The sequence below is a fragment of the Somniosus microcephalus genome, chromosome 6 (assembly GCF_052327205.1).
Source record: "Somniosus microcephalus isolate GS21.2 chromosome 6, FLI_Smic_1.0, whole genome shotgun sequence".
NCBI lineage: Eukaryota > Metazoa > Chordata > Chondrichthyes > Squaliformes > Somniosidae > Somniosus > Somniosus microcephalus.
The window spans coordinates 75,526,414-75,547,695 of NC_140992.1; the positions used below are offsets into that span (position 1 = coordinate 75,526,414).

The window sequence follows — 21,282 nt, forward strand, 5'->3', positions numbered from 1 at the left end:
GGTTAGACTCTCTCTTGTTGGAGATAGTCATTGCCTGGCCCTTGTGTGGCGTGAATGTTACTTGCCACTTATCAGCTGAAGCCTGAATGTCGTCCAGGTCTTGTTTCATGCGGTTATGGATTGCTTCATTATCTGAGGAGTTGCGAATGAAACTGAACATTGTGTAATTATCAACAAGCATCCCCACTTCTGACCTTATGTTGGAGGGAAGGTCATTGATGAAGCAGCGGAAGATGTTTGGGCCTAGGACACTGCCCTGAGGAACTCCTGCAGCGAAGTCCTGGGCTGAGATGATTGATCTCCAACCACCACAATCATCTTCCTTTGTGTTAGGTATGACTCCAGTCAGTGGAGAGTTTTCCCCTTGATTCCCATTGACTTCAATTTTACTAGGGCCTCTAGATGCCACCCTCGGTCAAATGCTGCTTTGATGTCAAGAGCAATCATTCTCACCTCACCTCTGGAATTCAGCTCTTTTGTCCATGCTTGGATTAAGGCTATAATGAGGTCTGGAGCTGAGTGGTCCTAGTGGAACCCAAGCTGAGCATTGGTGAGCAGGTTATTGGTGAATAAGTGCTGCTTGATAGCACTGTCGACATCACCTTCCATCACATTGGACTTGCCCTGCTTTTTATAGACAGGACATACATGAGCAGTTTGTGGGGTAGATGCCAGTGTTGTAGCTGTACTGGAACAGCTTGGCTATGGGTGCGGCTAGTTCTGGAGTACAAGCTTTCAGCACCACAGCTGGGATGTTGTCTGGCCCATAGCCTTTGCTGTATCCAGTGCGCTCAGCTGTTTCTTGATATCACATGGAGTGAATTGAATTGGCTGAAGACTGGCTTCTGGGATGGTGGGGACCTGAGAAGAAAGCCAAGATGGATCATCCACTCGGCACTTCTGGCTGAAGATGGTTGCAGACGCTTCAGCCTTGTCTTTTGTACTTGCGTGCTGGGCTCTGCCATCATTGAGGATGGAGATATTCATGGAGCCTCCTCCTTCCATTCATTGTTTAATTGTCTGCCTCCATTCACGACTGGATGTGGCAGAACTGCAGAACTTTGATCTGATCCGTTGGTTGTGGGATCGCTTAGCTCCAAGGTTCTCGGATGCAGCACTGGAGGCCTTACTCCAGGAGGTCAACTCGAGGAGAAAGGTTCTCTTTTCACAGGGGGCCAGGCGGCCCTCCAGGCAAGAGGCGAGACTGCAGTGGGAGCAGATAGCCACTGTGGTAAATGTCAGCTGTATAGCCTCAAGGACCTGGATTCAGTGCAGGAAGAAGTTAACGACCTCACACATGTGGTCAAGGTCAGTGAGTTCATCTTCAAATGCCATATCCCACCATCTCCATCACTAGCCCCACACACTGCTCAATGCACCAAACCCCCATCACTTACCTACCAAAAATCTCTACCAAGCATGACTCACACTTCACATTCATAGCTTCACCTCACCCGCACACACTGTAGCAAGTCTCACACCCACATTTCACAGCTTGAACACACTGTCAGCTATTCAACCATGACAAGCACATCGCCCAAACATTACATCCCATTTACTTTCTCTTGCAGGAAAAGGTGGCACATAACCGACGCCAGCAGACCTTAACCAGCAGGGAACAGGCTCCCCTGCATTACCTTGGAGGGGATGGTGCTGGCCATCCTTGGGAGGGGCAAGGCTGAGCCCATGGCCAGCGGCGGGGCTGAAAGAATAGAAGATGGGAGTGTCCTCATAAGTTATCCTCCTTCTCACATCCCACTTCCCCTTCATCCCACAATCTATTCTGATTTACAATATGCACATGGTGCAAGCATAAACCTCTTGCTTTCCCCCCAAGCCCTCACAACAACCCTACCCTTGTGCCTTTCTCATGTCAGACACCCAAGAAATCCAGCCTGCCTAGCCAGTGGGTCCACATGAAGAGCGAGAGGAGAGTTAATAAGAAACATCGTCACTCGATTTCACACTCCCAGCCGCCAGCTCAGATATTGGCAGTCCGCGTACTTTAGAGAATATGGTAGACTGGGGATCTGCACGTGGTGAGTCGCCGGGTATGAGTGAAAGGTAGCTCAGGGAAAGGGTAGCTCAGGTGCCAGCTCCCCAGAGGTCGAGGTTGCACACGAGTTCTGCTGCACAGGACTCAGATGAAAACTTTGATGGGGCAGCCTACAGAAGAACGCTGATGGGTACGCTCATGAAATGCTTGCTGTATTGGCAGGCCTGCCAGAAAGCCTGAATGCAATGTCAAGGAGCATGGAGGAGTCCAGCTCCAGCCTTGCACAGGGCTTTGGGCAGAGCTTGGAGCCCATCCTTTCCAGTGTGGAAGGGGTGGGCAGATCCATTAATGCACTTGTGGACCCAACCATCATGCCGCGTCTGATGGCTGATGTCTCAGCTTCCATTGCAGCACAAGCAGAAGCCACCCAACATCTGAGTGCTGCATTGGAAGCTCAGACTGAAGTCATACAAGCACTGACTGCTGCCATCATGGCTGGGTTTACCAGTGCTGAAAGGGGCTTGCAGGGTGTCACAGCAGTCCAGCAGTCTGTACTCCATCAGATTACTAGGATTGCTGAGGCGCTGCCCCTGGGGAGTGGCAATGGATCTATGGAGGACAACTCTACTGTCCTCTCTCAGGATGACAGCATTTGTCCTCCCACCACTGCCACTTCACCAGTGCCCTTGCTCTTGCCTGTCAGCCAGCCAGCCCAGACTGCTGCCGCCCATGCCAAGGAGGTGCAGTCCGAAGTTGGGCCTACTAGGCCCAGAGTTCCTCAAGGTTCTCCTGCAACGTCATCTTGAGTCTCCCCCACTGATAGCCAGCAGCCTTCCACCAGCCATGCTGCAGCCACTGGGGTAGCACTGTGTAGGAGCATTAGGATAGGCAAAGGCACAAGCAAGACAGTCACTAAGGAAATGCACAAATGATTAGTTGATCTTTTGATGTAATGTTATGTAAAGTCTGATTGGAAAGTTTGCTTTGTGGTGGCTTTTATTGCAGCATTGTGGCCAAGAAGACGCCGTGATGGTCAGTAACAGAGGGAAAGTAAGGTGTGGAACTCATGTTGAATGGGGAATTGGGATTGCATTCACTGGTACCACAGGCAGATGATTCGATCCTGGATATCCCGGCCAGAAAGGGACTGTCTGGGTTGCCTCCTTTCTTTGGCTTCCTCCTCCTCCTCCTCTTCCATTTCCTCCTCCTCCTCGTTCTCCTCCTGCTCCTGAGCTGGTGGCCAATCCCTAGTGGCAAACGCTGTGCCCTCCTGATGGCCAGGTTGTGGAGGGTACAGCAGACTACAGCGAATCGGGACACATGATTCAGTGAATACTGTAGGGCTCCTCCAGGGTGGTCCAGGCAGCAGAACTGTTGTTTCAGCACCCCAATGGTCTGCTCTATGATGTTTCATGTGGCAGCATGGCTCTCATTGTGGCCTTGTGTGGTTGGGTTGCGGAGCGAAGTCATGAGCCAGGTCAAGAGATAGTCCTTGTCTCCCAGTAGCCAGTCTCTGGTTTGTCATGGTGGCTCAAAGACTGGGGGAACAGCGGACTGGCACAGAATAAAAGCATCATGACTGCGGGCATTCAGCATAATGCTGTGCTGAGCATGGTTGTACACCAACTGCACATTCAGTGAGTTGTAACCTTTGTGGTTGCGGTACATCTCAGCATTTATATACAAGGGTGCCCGCAAAGCCATGTGCATGCAGTCGATGGCGAACCATGGTGAAGTCCACTCAAGTCAAGCTCCGCCTGTTTCTCTCTGGTCAGAGAGAAGACCATGAAATCTCCTCTCCTGGCATAAAGAGCGTCTGTCACATCTCTTATGCAGCAGTGAACAGCAAACTGCGAGATGTTACAGATGTTGCCTGCTCCAGCCTGGAAGGATCCCAATGTGAAGAAATTCAGGGCCACAGTCACCTTCACGGCCACTGGCAGCACTGTCTTTGCCCTAGTGTGAGGCTGCAAGTCTGGTTGCAAGAGTTGGCAGAGTTCTGTGAGCACCTCCTTCATAAGGCTGAAGTAATAAAATTGCTCTCGGAAGACCCTTGGTGGGTAAGGCCTCCTGCTGAGAGTCCTTCTCCCCCTCCTCCTCCTCCCTCTGCGAGCAGCTTGTCTTCTTCTTTGCTGCCTCTGCTCCATCTCCTTGTCATGCAGGCCAAGGGGGATGAGAACTAGAGCACCCATGACTGGGAGCAAGTGGTCTGAGCAGAACCCTTGACGTCAGTAGCAAGGCCTTCTCCACTTGCAGCACCACTCCCTGTCACCTCACCAACTTTAAATAACTTTAGAAAGCTCCAAACACTTCCCCAAACTAACACAGAGCCAATAGAAATGAAAAAGCAAGTTACCTGAAAGTTGGTGATGATCCCTTTAAATATCGCTGCTAGGGGATCCTTCCTGCTGTTGAACACGTGTTCAGCTGTGCGAGGTTAAGAGAAGGCATTAGCTCCAGCGATGATGACGAAAATGGCAGCGCTGGCATCAAATCAGCATTGCACACTGATTGACGTCACGATCTGCCTACTTACCATACTTCCAGTGCACGCTCCTAACAGCTGCCTGACCGCCCTCACCAAGATGGAGTCACGAAGTGTGTGCGTGCTGCTTGGACTCCATTTTGATCCCAATTCGGCATCTATAGCGCCCAAACAATGGGTGCTATGCAGCTGAATGTCTAGGCCATGGAATTCTACAGCACAGAAGAAAGCCATTCGGTCTATGATGACTGTACCAATTCTCTGAAAAAGCTTGCCACTTAGTCCCATCCCCCTATCCTATCCCCATATCCTTTTTTTTTTCAAATATTGATCCCTTCCCTTTTAAAAGCTAATGCAGATCCTGTTGTCACCACTGTTTCATCTAAGTAATTCCATGTCCTAACAGCACAGAAACATCCTCCAAACTTCTCCTTTGTTCTCTCTCAAAATCAGTACACATATCCATACACAATGTACCAGTCGCACTTGTATGTATTGTGCTATTTTTAAAATAACATTTTGGAAAAAAAGGACAGACAAACTTCTTTGTGTAACCATATGAAAGTAACTGGGGCATTTGGGACAATTAAATTAAACAGCTTGTGCTCTTGAATTGCTATTCTTTCTCAGTTTGGAGCTTTAAATTGCTCAATGTATTATCAGAAATTCTGGCCTAACCCACGTTCTTCACGTATTTTCAAAAGATAGCATTCACTCCAGTGGTGACTGGCTCTATACTGCCAGAGTGGATAGAAAAATAACAATATATATTGGCTTTAGATAGTACTTCAAAATGAATTTGATGCAGAGAAGAAGAGCAATAAATTTCCATATTTCAAAAAAACTTTTATAAATGTTCCTTTCTCTCTTTTCTTTGCCATTTTTCTCCTTAAAGCATTGACTCTTCCCTGGGTGCCCTGCACTACTCTTATCAAAATTGTTACTATCATAGCCTTGACATTCTGTAAGGATTCTCCCAGTCTCCCGCCGAACTCTGGTTGGAGACCAGCACAAATGGTGTATATGACTGAAAATGGCTTCCTCTGATCTTCTACTAGAGTTAAGCAGGAGATGGGAGAATTCCCACAGAATTTCAAGGCCCATGTATCTTGAGAGTGAGTTCTGGAAATCTATTGAACTATTGGGGATGTGACAGCCAAGCCAGGTTCTGTCTGCACTTGAACTTAGTACCTGTGCACTTCCAACAGAGGTCAGTGGACAGTGATCAGTAGCTGAACATAAGAAATAAAAGCAGGAGTAGGCCACACGGCCCCTCAAACCTGCTCTGCCATTCAATAAGATCATGGCTGATCATCGATCTCAACTCCACTTTCCCGCCCGATCTCCATATCCCTTGATTCCCCTAGAGTCCAAAAATCTATTTATCTCAGCCTTCAATATATTCAAAGACTCAGCATTCATAGCCCTCTGGGGCAGAGAATTCCAAAGATTCACAACCCTCTGAGTGAAGAAATTCCTCCTCATCTTGGTCTTAAATTTCCTATCCCTTATCCTAAGATTATTCCTCCTAGTTCTAGACACTCCGGCCAGGGGAAACAACCTCTCAGCTTCTACCCTTTCAATCCCCTTCAGAATCTTGTATGTTTCAATGAGATCACCTCTCATTCTTCTAAACTCGAGAGAGTATAGGCCCATTCTACACAATCTCTCATCATAGGACAGCCCTCTCATCCCAGGAATCAATCTAGTGAACCTTCGTTGCACCGCCTCCAAGGCAAGTATATCCTTCCTTAGATAAGGAGACCTAAACTGTGCACAGTACTCCAGGTGTGGTCTCACCAAGGCCCTGTACAATTGTAGCAAGACTTCCTTACTCTTATACTCCAACCCCCTTGCAATAAAGGCCAACATGCCATTTGCCTTCCTTATTGCTTGTTGTACCTGCATGCTGTACCTGAAACCCTCAGTGATTTTCTCCTTCCTAAGCCAAGTTCACTGAGGTTAATTATAACAATTATAGCACCCTGACTGCAGGTCAGCAGAGATCAGCTAACTGTGGGAATTGAACCTGGGACATTTTGAGTCAGCATTGCTTAGGCACTTACTGTGTAAACCCCCTGAACCATTGGGGAAGCTAGGTAAAATTTAATGGTGTAGCAGCAATTCAAAATAATTCATTGGTAAATTATAATACATTGCTAAAATCATGTGATGCTATATTAGAAAATATGAGTGTGATTCATGAGCATTCACCATTAAATCATACTCGAACGTATCAATTCCTGCCCACGCTACAACAAAAATGTCCTTTTTTTTTCTTTTTTTGTTTGACATTTCAGAGCAATTAACCGTGTGTTCCCTGGGAAACGAAGTATTATTCTTTCTCGATCAACTTTTGCTGGGTCAGGAAAGTACACAGGACACTGGCTGGGAGATAATGGGGCGAACTGGAATGACATCAAATGGGCAATTCCTGGAATGCTAGAGTTTAATCTCTTTGGTATTCCATATGTAAGTTGATTTAAGAGTACGTAAGTGAAGTTGGCAGTGAAAACTATGAATGAAGCATTCATCTAGTTGTCTGTAAGTTTTAATTACATATCTTTTCTGTGTAATATTTGGCGTGCGTTATCAAGATTACAAAATGCCATCAAAACAAAGATTTATTTTATGGAGAGCTTAGCTGCTTCTAGAGAAGTTGAACAACCACACCTGTACTTCCTTTCTGCAGATTGGAGCAGACATTTGTGGTTTCTTTGGTAATTCGACTGAAGAACTTTGTAGGAGATGGATGCAGGTTGGAGCATTTTATCCATATTCTAGGAACCACAATGCTGAGGGATATGCAGTAAGTTTTCACAAGTTGATAATAAATATTTTGTTCCAATAGAAAAAAATGTGGATCATGAAAAATACCTATCAACTCATCAAACAGTTGGTTGGGTTAAATTTCACTTATAATTATGGTAACAGAATTCTTCCTCACAATACAAATCTTATTTTTTAGCCTCAAGATCCTGCTACTTTTGGTGAAAACTCCCTTTTAGTGAACAGTTCCAAACATTACCTGAATATTCGGTACACATTGCTTCCTTACCTTTACACACTCTTTCACAAGGCTAATGTCTACGGAGACACTGTAGTGCGACCACTGCTTCATGAGTAAGTGCTTTAGAAAATCAATTAATTCTGATGATTATCAAAGCCATATCTATATATTATTAATCCATACTAGTGAAATTAATTCACTGAAGGGACATAGAATTTTTGGACAATGAAATTGTCAGTGCACCTTATGGTATTCTTTCTGCTTAAACTGTTTGATCTCAAGTGAATGACTTCTGTTGAAATTAATTTAAGGAGTGAGAAGATGGAAGATGAAATCCATCTAAATCTAATCAATGCCAATTTGGCTGAATGGGTTGCTCATTAGCTTGATTTTCCAGTTGGCGTGGTTTTGACACCCACTGTCATATTGCACCCTTATGAACTGGACCACGCCATCTAAGGATGATGTGAGTGAAGGGCTGAATCGTCCCCACAGGAAATCACATCAGGCTATTATTGCAAATCTTCCAGTGAGCTGCTTAAGATGGAATTGTCAGAGACCTGGGAAGAAGCTGCCTGCCTCAGCTGATTGTGCAGCATAGGGGTTTCAGGGTACAGAAAGAAAAGAAAACATCAGAAATTTGTGAGGGGTGGGGGGGGGCTGTGGGGAGGAGTAAAATTGGATCCAAACAAATTAACTGTTCTGGAAAAAGTTCATAGATAGGATGTGCATGGATGAATTCTGCACATTTTGTCATTATAACATATTCCTTCCATATCTGGGGCTTGTTTTAACATGTCTCAAGTAGGTGGATACATTCTCTTTTCCTTTTGGTAGTTAGGGATCATAAAGAAAATAAGTTGAAGCAGAATCCATTCAGTTACCAGTGAACAAACCTGGTCTGCGTTTACTGAGCTCCGCAATGGAGTTGGTCATATCCTAATACGCTATAGAAATATGATGAAAGGAGTTGCCTATCCATCGCCCTGACAACTGCCAGCTGATAATTTGGCTGGAATTTTAATTTGGAGGTGGGTAGGGAGCGGGCAGGGGCTGGAAAGCAGTCAGGAAACACGAGAGAACAGGTTTCCCGCAGACTGTACCAAATTTAACAGCAGGGTCTGATTAGCATTTCAAAGCACTGATTCCTTCCTGCAGCCAGTCAGAGGAAGAGGCTGGCTGACTGTTGGGGGTGAATAGGCCTGCTGCACCAGGCCGAAGAGAGGAGAGAGGGAGGGATTGGTAGGGTGTGGTTGGGGGGTGGGGGGGGGGGGGGGGTTGGTCAGAGGCTGGAGGGGAATCGGGGCCAGAGGGGAATCGAGGCCGGAGGGGAATCGAGGCCGGAGGGGAATCGAGGCCGGAGGGGAATCGAGGCCGGAGGGGAATCGAGGCCGGAGGGGGATCGGGGCCAGAGGGGGGATCGGGGCCAGAAGGGGGAGGTCAGAGGGGGATTGGGGACCAGAGGAGGGAGTTCGGAAGGGTGGAGGGGGATCGGCGCTGGAGGGAGGAGGTCAGAAGGCTGGAGGGGGGATCGGGTGTCGGAGGGGGAAGGTCGGAAGGCTGGAGGGGGGTTCGGGTGCCAGAGGGGGGAGGTCGGAAGGCTGGAGGGGTGTTCAGGTGCTGGAGGGGGGAGGTCGGAAGGCCAGAAGGAGATTGGTGGCTGGAGGCGGGAGGTCAGAAGGCCGGACGGGGATCAGGGGCTGGAGGCTCCGTGGGACGGGAGGGTGGCGGGGTGTCGGAGGCCTCGAGGGGTGGATCGGAGGAGAGGGCAGTGGGATATCGGAAGCATTGGGGGGCAGATCGGAGTTCAGATGCCTCGTGGGTGAGGGTGTTAGAGGCCTCGTGGGAGGATCGGGGGTCTTGGGGGGAGGTTGGGGGGAGATCAGAAGTGTCGGGAGGCAGATTGGGGGTTGAGGTGGTGTCTGATTGCGGGGGTTGGCGAGGCAGAGATGCTGGGACCAGCAGGTAAATGGAAAGGCACATGGCTTTGGATACCCGACCAACCAGAGCTAAATTTAAAATGGTGGATCATCATGAGGCACAGAGCCTCATTATAATATTTAGCTGGGTGACCCGCCTCCTGGGAGCGGGTTGGCTGCCCGCCCCCGTCCTGCCTCTGTTAAAACCGGAAGTGAGTTGGTTGGGGTCGGGATTCAGTTCTTTAACTCTTCAACCTCCCACCCGACCCCACCCCACCCATTTTTGGGGGTTAAAATTCACCCCTTTAACTGAGTTCTGACCTCACAACACTTTATGGTGTCTTCTCTATTTTTATCCTAGTCATTACTCAACTAATTTCTTCCATGAGATTCACCACCTTCTTCTTGACCCTTCACAACTCAGCACTTGACCACTTAATTACTACGCCTTGGTCCAATGCTAATAACATCGTCAACTACTCCCTCTCCTCAGGCATTGCTCCCCCCACTTACAAAATTGCTGTAATAATCCAGCTCCTTAAATAGCCTGCCAACAATCCCTCCATCCTTTCCAAGTACCACCCCATGTTTAACCTCCCATTTTAGAATGAATCATCAGCATCAATGTTCCATTGAATTTTTTTTAGTGTGTGTGGCCCCTTTAAGAGGCTGCGCGGCCCATTCAAAATACGGCACATGCGTGGTTTTTCCTATTTAAAAGTCGCTGAGCTGGCTGTGCAGAAGCTGCAGCCATGCAGCTTAAAGGGAACAGTACCCATCTGTGCCTGTGCCCTGTTTGATTCCCTGTAACCCAGGTTATATCATGCGCACAGACCTGGCCAAAGTCACCAACATCATTCTTTGTGACTGTGATTCTGGTGCTTTAACTCTCGTCCTCCTCTTCAACTTCTCAGCAACCTCTGATACAGTAGATCACACCATCCTCCTCCATCACTCCTGAAAAAATAAAGACTTGCATTTATATAGCACCTTTCATGACTACCGAACGTCCCAAAGTGCTTTTACAACCAATGAAGTACTTTTGAAGTTGTAATGTAGGAAATGCAGCAGCCAATTTGCGCACAACAAACTCCCACAAACATCAATGTGATAATGACCAGATAATCTGCTTTTGTGATGTTGATTGAGGGATAAATATTGGCTAGGACACCAGGGATAACTGCCCTGCTCTTCTTTGAAACAGTGCCATAGGATCTTTTACGTCTACCTGAGAAGGCAGACGGGGCCTCAGTTTAATGTCTCATCTGAAAGACAGCACCTCTGATAGTGCAGCATTCCCTCAGCACTGCATAGATCTTTGTGTTGAAGTCTCTGGAGTGGGACTTGAACCCACAAACCTTCTGACTCAGAGACAAGGGTGCTACCAACTAAGCCACGGCTGACACACATGGAACACAATTCACCTGTGTGGGACTCATTTCTACCTGTCTCAATGCCACCAACACATATCCTGCAATGGCTTCTCCTCCCATTCATGACATTTACCTCCAGTGTGCCCCAAAGGTTCCATCCTTGGTGCCCTCATATTCCTTTCATGTGTTGTTCCTTGCTGATATTATCCATAAGCTTCCATATGGACATTGATGATACCCATATTTACTACTCCACTGTCCGCCATGATTCTGTGGCTATCGCTGTGCTGTTGGGACTGCCTGGCCAATATCAATTTGTGGAGCAGCCATAATGTTTTACTGTGACAGAACCACTGAATGACTCTGGATAACTCTATATAATTCTCTTTAACGATGTTCTAACACTAGCCTAAACCTCTACCATTGTGTTAGGCATTACTGTGTTCTGTATATAGAGTTTGCATGTACGGGGCGTGGCCCCTTTAAGAGCGTGGGAAAATGCGGGCAAACGTGATGACGTCACATCGCAAACCACAGGGCTGCCCAGGCAGTCCCTGTGGCATCTCCCTTGAGTAAAGACCTGTTTAATTGCGCTCCTGTGTCGATCTCAGTTATTCGGAGGAATTCGTCAATTCCTACATTGGTGACCCCGTTTTTATGAACGTTTTCACAGAAGAAGAGCACAGCATGGAAGCAAATGTCATTTCGCTAAAGCTACCGCAGTTCTGGGAGCAGCAAGCGCCCTCGTGGTTTATTCAGTTCAAGGCCTAGTTCGCCCTGAGGAACATCGATGCGAATCAGACCAAGTATCTTTATGTGGTCTCTGCACTTGACAGCTCTACCGCCTCTTGGATCGTCAGCCTCCTCAAAAACCCCCCAACGGAGCGCAAGTATGAAACCCTCAAGGCGCGGTTACTACAGGTTTTCGGGCTCACAAAATCGGAGCGCGCCCGTCGATTACTCGCTATGCCCGGGCTCAGGGACTCCAAGCCTTCAGAGTTGATGAGCCAGATGCTCACACTCCTGGGCTCAGAACGGGAATGTTTCCTATTCCGCGAGATTTTCCTCAGCTAACTGCCTGAACAGGTGCAAACTGCCCTGGCCAGATCTGAAACTGAAGACTGCGCAACACTCGCAGCGGAAGCTGACAAAATTTTCGCTGTTACTCAGCAGTACTGCACCGCCACAAGGCACCCATCCCCTGCAGACACCGCCCCAGCTCGTCAGCCTGCTGGGCTGTGTTTCTATCACGCGCAGTTCGGCGCGAAGGCAAAGCATTGCCACCCTCCCTGCAGCTTTCCTCAAAATAAAAACCAACATCAACTGCCACTGCGACCACCGAGGAACGGGTCTAACGGGCACCCCGCGGCCGCGATGGCGATCAGCAACGCGGGAAAATTGCTGTCCATCACCAATACTCTCTCCGGTCGTTGTTTTCTGTGCGACACCGGAGCGCAGTGCAGCATTTTACCCGCATCCACCCTCGATGTGCAGACGGGGAATCACGTCCCCGCCCTTGAAGCGGCCAATGGCGGAATGATTCGGACCTTCGGTAGACGGCGAGTGGGGCTGTGCCTCGGGGGGCAACGTTTTCACTGGGAGTTTGTTACGGCCAAAGTTTCCCAGCCCCTCCTCGGCGCAGATTTCTTGTGCGCCAACAGTCTCCTGGTCGACGTTAGGGGCCGACGGCTGATCAACGCAGCAACTTTTAATTCTCTTCCGTGTTACCGCAGTAACACTACGTCACGCACTGTCTCCTGTGCGTTCCTGACTCCTGATGAGTTCACTCGCCTGCTCAGCGAATTCCCCGACCTGACAAGACCCACGTCCTCCTCCACAGCCACGAAACATGGTGTGGAACACCACATCACCACCAACGGCCCCCCCCGGTCTACGCGTGGGCCCGGTGCCTGGAACCTGGCAAGCTGGCGGTCGCAAAGGTGGAGTTCGCAACCATGGAACGGTTAGGGATTATTTGCCAGTCGAATAGTCCCTGGTCTTCGCCCCTCCATATCGTCCCGAAGCCTGGCGCCGGATGGCGGCCATGCGGCGACTATCGATGCCTAAACAACGCCACCACTCCTGATCAGTACCTGATCCCCCATAGCCAGGATTTCTCTGCCCATTTGGCAGGGAACAACGTGTTCTCTAAAGTCGACCTCGTCCGGGGCTACCACCAAGTCTCCGTTCATCCAGAAGACATCCAGAAGACCGCAGTCATCACCCCATTCGGCCTCTTCGAGTTTCTACGAATGCCGTTTGGGTTAAAGAATGCCGCCCAGGCTTTCCAATGCCTGATGGACTCCGTGCTGCAGGACCTCAAGTTCCTCTTCATCTACTTAGATGATGTTTTAATTGCCAGTCCTACCAAGGAAGAACATACCTGTCACCTACGCACCCTTTTTCGACGCCTCAGCCAACACGGCCTGATTATCAACCCGGCCAAATGTCAGTTTGGCCTGCACCAAATTGATTTCCTGGGGCATCGCATCACCTCAGAGGGAGCGGTTCTTTTACCTTCGAAGGTAGAGGCGGTGACATCCTTTCCATGACCGCAGAACATAAAGGCCCTGCAGGAATTCCTAGGCATGGTAAACTTTTACCACCGTTTTGTGCCTAAGGCGGCACTACTCATGCAGCCCCTGTACGAGGCCCTCAAGGGCAAGACTGGCAAGAACCCAGTAGACTGGACGGATGACATGACCTGAGCGTTCGCCGACACCAAAAGTGCCTTAGCCAGCGCGACTATGCTGGCGCACCCGCTGCCAGGAGCCACCATCGCCCTCACCACCGATGCGTCGGACTACGCAGTCGGTGCTGTGCAACAGCAGTGGGTGAACGGGACGTGGCAGCCGTTGGCATTCTTCAGCCGTCAACTACGGCAGAACGAGAGAGCTTACAGCACTTTTGACCGGGAGTTGCTCGCCCTTTTTCTGGCCATCCGCCATTTTTGGTTCCTTCTGGAAGGACGTCCTTTCACCGCCTTTGTGGATCATAAGCCGCTGACCTTTGCCATGTCCAAGACCGCCGAACCGTGGTCAGCCCGACAGCAGCGTCAACTGACATACATATCCAAATTCACCACGGATATACAGCACGTGGCCGGTAAGGACAACCTGGTGGCAGACTGCCTCTCCCGCGCGACCATCAATACGGTTCATTTGGGCATCAACTACGCCCTCATGGCAGCGGACCAAGCCTCAGACCCGGAAGTCCAGGCTTACAGAACGGCCATCACTGGCCTCCAGTTGGCCAATGTCAAGTTCCATTCAGGTGCCACGCTGTTGTGTGACGTCTCCTTACAGGATCCTCGCCCTGTCGTGCCAGTTGTCTGGCGCCGCAATGTGTTCGACGCCATACATGGGTTGTCACACCCTGGAATGAAGGCCTCCCAGAAACTGATGTCAGCGAAATTCGTATGGCATGGCATGCACAAAGATGTCCGCGACTGGGCCAACACCTGCGTGGTCTGCCAAAAGGCTAAGGTACAGCGCCACATCAAAGCTCCGTTGGCCGCCTTCACAGTTCCGGAGCGACATTTTGACCATGTCAACGTGGACCTGGTAGGACCACTCCCACCCTCCCATGGTTTTTCACACATCCTGACCATGGTTGACCACACCACCAGATGGCCAGAGGTGGTCCCCCTGTCATCCACTACTTCGGCGGACGTGGCCAGGGCGTTAATTTCCTCCTGGATTGCCCGTTTCGGAGTGCCCGCAGATATTTCATCGGACAGGGGACCGCAGTTCTCCTCCGGGCTCTGGAATGCAGTGGCCCAAGGACTCGGTGTCAAATTACACCGCACCACAGCCTACCACCCACAGGCGAATGGCCTCTGCGAATGCTTCCACCATTCAATGAAAGCCGCCCTGAGGGCCAGCCTCCAGGACGCTGGATGGGCAGACAAGCTACCGTGGGTCCTGTTGGGCCTTTGCACAGCCCCCAAAGAAGACCTTCACTCTTCATCAGCGGAGCTTGTCTATGGTCAGCCGCTGCGAGTCCCAGGGGATTTCCTACCAACATCGACAGAGCCATGGTCCGTGTCTGCCCAGCTTGCTAGTCACCAAGAGGCAGCCAGATGTTTCGCACCGGTGCCCACTTCGCACCATGGGCCGCAGTGGTCACACGTTCCCACGGAGCTTCACAAGGTGGAGTACGTTTTTATTCGCCATGATGCTCATAGGGATCCGCTCAAGGCCCCATATATCGGTCCCTTCCGCATGTTGGAAGCAGGGGACAAAACCTTCACGGTAGATGTCGGTGGTAAACCGGACCACATTTCGGTCGACCACTTAAAGCCAGCGCAGTTAGACCTCGACCGCCCCATCGAGACAGCACAACCGCCGAGACGGGGTCGGCCACCCATCGTCGTTACAGCAGATCAAGTGCGACCGCCTGCCGAACCGCCAGCCACCCAGCAGCCTCCGCCTCGAGAGTACAGGAGTCATTCTGACAGGCTTGTCAGACCCCCTCACCATTTGACTTTGTCCGTTAAAGCGAATTCTGGGGGGGCGCATGTGGCAGAACCACGGAATGACTCTGGATAACTGTATATAATTCTCTTTAATGATGTTCTAACACCAGCCTAAACCTGCACCATTGTGTTAGGCATTACTGTGTTTTGTATATAAAGTTTGCATGTACGGGGCGTGGCCCCTTTAAGAGCACGGGAAAACGCGATGATGCCACGTCGCAAACCACGGGGCTGCCCAGGCAGACCCTGTGGCATCTCCCTTGAGTAAAGACCTGTTTAATTGCTCTCCTGTGTCGATCTCAGTTATTCGTAGGAATTCGTCAATTCCTACATTACAACTCATCAGCAAAGCCATTCTGTTTGTCTCTCACTAGCCATTCAGCACTCTAGGCAGTGATCCTAATTCTCTCCCTGGATGCCTACTTGAACTCAACCTAGCAGTGTGCAACTTAAGTATCTTGTTTGACCCTGAACTGAGTTTCAAACTCCACAATGAGTCCATACTAAGACAGCCTACTTCCACATCTGAACAATTTCTCATCTCTGCTTCCACCTCAATCCCACTGCTGGTCAAACTGTCAACCATGCCTTTTTCACCTCCAGATTTGACTTTTTCAATGCCCTCCTCTCTTACATCCCCAGCTCCAACTCATCCAGAATTCAATTCGCTGGCCAGATCCCTTCCCTCATAAAATTCCACCTTTTACTTTGATTCTTGCCACCCTCCAGTGGCCCCCCATCCCTCAGTGCATTGATTTTAAAATCCTTGTCCTCATCTTCAAATCACTTTACAGACTCACCCCTCCCTTTGCAACCTCCTTAAGTTCCATGTTACTGCCTGCTTCTTCCCCTCTTCCAATGCTGTTCTACCTCACGTTCCTCCCCCTTTTCTTTCTACTCTCAGTGGCAGAGTCTTCACAAATCTTCCCACACTCAGGAACTCCCTCCCTAAACCCATTTATCCTGTTACATCTCTCCCTACATTCAAAATCCTCCCTGAAACCCATCTTTGCCAGCATCTTCAGCCACTTCCTGTTCCTGCTTGGGCCTGACCATAACTCCCCCCCACCCCCTGCACTCTGTGAAATGTCTTGACAGATTTTGCTACATTAAAGGTACTATATAAATACAAGTTATTGTTCTTGTTGTTCCACTGGTAAAGTAGGATGTGTGCTTCTGATACTAGATTTAAATTAATTAATCAGGAAATGTAGAAAGGTTTGATTATGTCTGGCTTGTTTCATACGTGGTGTGGCATTGATAACTGCTGCTGTTGGGGACAAAGTAGTAAATGTTCCATTCCCCAGCATTTTCATCCTCATCATAAAGACATTCATGTACAACTATATCCAAATGTATGAATTGTTTTATCTTTTACAAGGTTTCCTTCAGACAGTGCAACATGGACTGTCGACCGTCAGTTTCTATGGGGACCTGCTCTTCTTATCACTCCTGTGTTGGATCCTGTACGTTAATTAAACTCATACCATTTTTTAAATATGTACAGCTATCAGCAAGCTAATAACAACACAATTTACAACTGATCACTTTTGCCACTGTGGTATTGCAGAATATGAATGATTTTCATTATTTCAAATACCAAATTGTATAATATAAAAAATTCTTATTAAATATTTTATGGTATACTATCTCATTAATAATTAAGAAGACGGTTTCACTGAATTGAAAATGATTTGATCTGTATGCTTTCTCCTTGTATTTAACTGTTTCCCCCACTCCTTTAGATCTCCTAAGTCATACATTATTCCCCGGCTAAGAAAGCAGGTAGTCAGCCTATTCCAGGCCTAGTTGTTACTGCTTAGTATGGTTCTTCTAGGAGGTAAGCACGACTGGTGTGGATGACTTGCCCTCCGATTTTCTGGCCCTCCCAGTTACCTAGCTTCTGCATAGTGCCTACCCCAATAACGTAACTATGGGCAGAGTGGGGGAATCATTTGAGAAACAACTAGATGCGGCAAAGGGAGCGTGTATCGTTGTTCCGGCTGGGTGAATTAAGATGTAGCAAATGCCTTTACTTATCTTGTGATCTAAGATTGAAGATTTATTACAAGAGCATGAACCAACATCCATGTCACAGTGAAAGAAAGAAAAAAAGAAAGACTTGCATTTATATAGTGGCTTTCACAACCTCAGGATGTCCCAAAGCACTTTACAGCCAATGAAGTACTTTTTGAAGTGCAGTCGCTGTTGTAATGTAAGAAACACGACAGCCAATTTGCACACAGCAAGCTCCCACAAACAGCAATGAGATAATGATCAGATAATTTGTTTTATGTGTTGGTTGAGGGATAAATGTTGGTTAGGACACTGGGACAACTCCTCTGCTCTTCATCGAATAGTGCCATGGGATCTTTTACATCCACCTGAGAGGGCAGACTCCATTTTATCTTTCAACTCTGAATTTAAATTTTTGTTGCAAATTTTTTAGTTACAAGTGAAATATACCTTGTGAAAACTTCCAGTTTCAGACTTTTAATATCACACAGAGAGCAGCATCTCTTCTCATTTACTTTTTTCCTTGTATGTGCAAGTCTCCAGAGTGGGACTGGAGCACACAGCCTTGTGACTCAGGTGAGAGTTATGAGCTGTGGCTGACATTCGTGCAGCATTATGTCACACCAAAAGGCTGATGCCAACTGGATGCCGGTCAATCCAGAAAAATCAACAGTCATTTCATTTTTGTTTTGCAATTATAAACTATTTTAATATTTGTTTTAAAATTTACATCAATGCTTCTTACAGTCTTTCCCTTATTTTCAGGGTGTAGAAGAAGTCCAAGCCTATGTGCCCGATGCGGTTTGGTATGATTACGAAACAGTAAATATCACTTTAATCCAATTTTGTAGTAATAAGTTCTTATTTCACAGTTGAACACTCTTGCAGTGAAATAGCGTTCACAGGGAACGCTGTCCCGTAAATCATGGATCAACAGTGCTTGATTTTCCATCTATCTAAATTAATGAATACCAAATCAAACACTGCAGGCTTGCAATTTCCTGGCTAGTGCTTCCTGCTAGGAGCACCCAATCATGGAATCATTTTCAGGAAGTAAAAGTTTCCCTTAACCATCTATTACATTGAAAGGACTTAATACAGATTAAGCATACTTAGAGCCAGAAATCAGATATACAATGAAAATAATAATATTTACTGCAAGAGAAAGCTAAGGATTTTCACCTTTGTCCCTAATATTAGTCTTGCTGCTCCCACATTGGCTCCTTTTATTGAAGAGCATGGGGAGGTCTATAGATCAATGTCACATCAAATTAGCTGAGAGGAAGCAGGTAGGCTATACCCTACCTGCCAACATTTTTCCTCCTCCAGCATGAAACTGTCTATCACAACGAGGAATTCTATCTAGTGGCTCAGCTGAAAACCAATCACATTTGCCCAATAATAGGTCACTGCATTTTAACTTTAGTCAAGGGTAGAATCTAAACTTGTGCCTTTTCAATTGGCACTAAATGCTCTATAACTGAATCTAATATTTTAGTATTTGTTTTTCTTAAGTTTCTTTCTGACAAAGCTATGTATTTTTTATTCATTCCTGGGATGTGGGCATCGCTGGCAAAGGCCAGCATTTATTGCCCATCCCTAATTGCCCTTCAGAAGGTGGTGGTGAACCGCCTTCTTGAACCGCTGCATCTGTGTGGTGAAGGTACTCTCATAGTGCTGTTAGGGAGGGAGTTCCAGGATTTTGACCCAGCGCTGATGAAGGAACGGCAATATATATTTCCAAGCAAGGATGGTGTATAACTTGGAGGGGAACTTGCAGATGATGGTATTCCCATGCGCCTGCTGCCCTTGTCCTTCTAGGTGGTAGAGGTCGCGGGTTTGGGAGGTGCTGTTGAAGAAGCCTTGGCGAGTTGCTGCAGTGCATCTTGTAGATGGTATACACTGCAGCCAAGGTGTGCCGGTGGTGAAGGGAGTGAATGTTTAAGGTGGTGGATGGAGTGCCAATCAAGCGGGCTGCTTTGTCTATCCTGGATGGTGCCGAGCTTCTTGAGTGTTGTTGGAGCTGCACTCATCCAGGTAAGTGGAAAGTATTCCATCATACTCCTGATTTATGCCTTGTAGATGATGGAAAGCCTTTGGGGAGTCAGCAGGTGAGACACTCACCGCAGAATACTCAGCCTCTGACCTGCTTTTGTAGCCACAGTATTTATGTGGCTGGGTCAGTTAAGTTTCTGGTCAATGGTGACCCCCCCAGGATGTTGATGGTGGGGGATTCAGCAATGGTAATGCCGTTGAATGTCAAGGGGCAGTGGTTAGACACTCGCTTGTTGGGGATAGTCATTGCCTGGCACTTGTATGGCGCTAATGTTACTTGCCACTTATCAGCCCAAGCCTGAATGTCGTCCAGGTCCTGCTGCATGAAGCAGGTGAAGATGATTGGGCCTAGGACACTGCCCTGAGGGCCTTGGACACTGCCCTGTACATATGTATAACAGTTTGTATTAAGATATGTCTATTAACAACAAAATATGTCTATTCTTTCAGGACCAATCCTGATAAGAGAACAGTATTTACATTAGATACAATGAGTTAGACACAACTTGATGCAGAAATTATGTTTAATATTCATCTGTGCCTCACTTAGTTCTCCAAGTGCTGTGCCATGCTAATTAATTAATAACATGAATACAGTGCACATATATTCTAAAAAAGCTGTTTATTGTTAAATTAGGGTGTTCCCATATATTCTCGAAAGCAGTATGTGACTATGCAGATACCAGCAGATAAACTGGGACTTCATGTCAGAGGTGGATTTGTCTTCCCAACACAGCAACCAGCAAATACTACTTTTTATAGGTAAGTGCAGCCAAATTTATGCTTACCTTTCCTGAAGATAGACACACATACTAAAATATCATAGATAATGAAGCTGTCATTGAATTACATCAAATAAATATTTTATTCTTATATATAGTCGGAAGAACCCCCTCGGTCTCCTCATTGCCCTTGATGAACAAGGAAAGGCTGGTGGAGAGTTATTCTGGGATGATGGAGAATCCCGAGGTAATGTATTAAACATTATGAAGGGATACCCCGGATCAGGCGTATTCCCCAGACATTCACTTTCAACTAAAATTTGAGGTAGCCGAATCCTAAAGACACTTAATTGGGTCTAAAGGTCTGGACTATCTCTCCCTAAAGGAAAGGAACAACCTGAAGATGTTACCATCCTCCAGATAGCACTTTTAATAAGTTTAGCTAGACTGTAACCTTCCGGATATTATGAGGGTCCGGAAACTCCCCCAGAATTCTGCAACTCCTCACCAAAGAGTGTACAGAGATTGAGTTTGCGAGTTTGATACAGAAGTATTATGTGAGACAATTCTAAAAATATATAGATTTATTAAAGAACTGACATGTATTTTACAGTTGGTGAGTCTCACAACATTAACAATTCCAAAAAGAGAAAGCTTTCAATTCTTATCAGAGATCCTTATTCTCAAATCTTAACTTCGCTACAGTTTTACAGTTCTTAAAGTTTATTCAGAATATCCACCAAAATCAAATACAGTACCGTTGATCCCCAAGATACAAAGAGGTGTAGACTTACAGAGCCTGCCTCTGAAGCCGAGAATCGCTTTGCCCCTTTACAGCGAATCTATCATCCCATTTGAAAGTTCAATATTTATATCCTTTTCAGTGATATTTCCTTTGAAGTTTTCTGCTGATGTAAGCTAATTATCTCTAGTCATTTTTCTGCTGACTTCTGCAATTCTTACAGTCAGTTCAGCTGGTAGCATTAAGAATCGTGTCTCTACCCTAGGTGTTCGAAGCTTATCATAAAAAATGGTGTAACAGCAGGTGCATTTCACTTGATGTCATCTCTACCAAGGCCTTCTGTTTGTGTCTCTTTACAAAGTGTAAATTGGAACACCTCAACCAGGGTGATCTATGCAATGCTTAGCCACTTCAGCTGGTTGTAACACAGAATTATGTCTCCTGTGTAGGTGTCTTAAGCTTAACACAAAAATGGTGTGATGGCAGG

General features: G+C 47.3%; 1 protein-coding gene across 2 annotated transcripts in view; it reads left to right on the forward strand.

Annotated features, from left to right (window-relative positions):
• si (sucrase-isomaltase) overlaps positions 1–21,282 on the forward strand; it is a 205,593-nt gene that overhangs the window by 72,488 nt on the left and 111,823 nt on the right. For both annotated transcript variants that reach the window (XR_015078687.1, XM_085990397.1), the window contains exons 16-22: positions 6,782–6,953; positions 7,174–7,290; positions 7,450–7,604; positions 16,642–16,726; positions 18,042–18,098; positions 19,969–20,093; positions 20,212–20,300. Coding sequence is in view for 1 of the 2 variants with exons in the window: in XM_085990397.1 (XP_085846523.1) it covers positions 6,782–6,953; positions 7,174–7,290; positions 7,450–7,604; positions 16,642–16,726; positions 18,042–18,098; positions 19,969–20,093; positions 20,212–20,300 (800 nt within the window). In the remaining variant the exon portion in view is untranslated. The remainder of the gene's footprint in view (positions 1–6,781; positions 6,954–7,173; positions 7,291–7,449; positions 7,605–16,641; positions 16,727–18,041; positions 18,099–19,968; positions 20,094–20,211; positions 20,301–21,282) is intronic.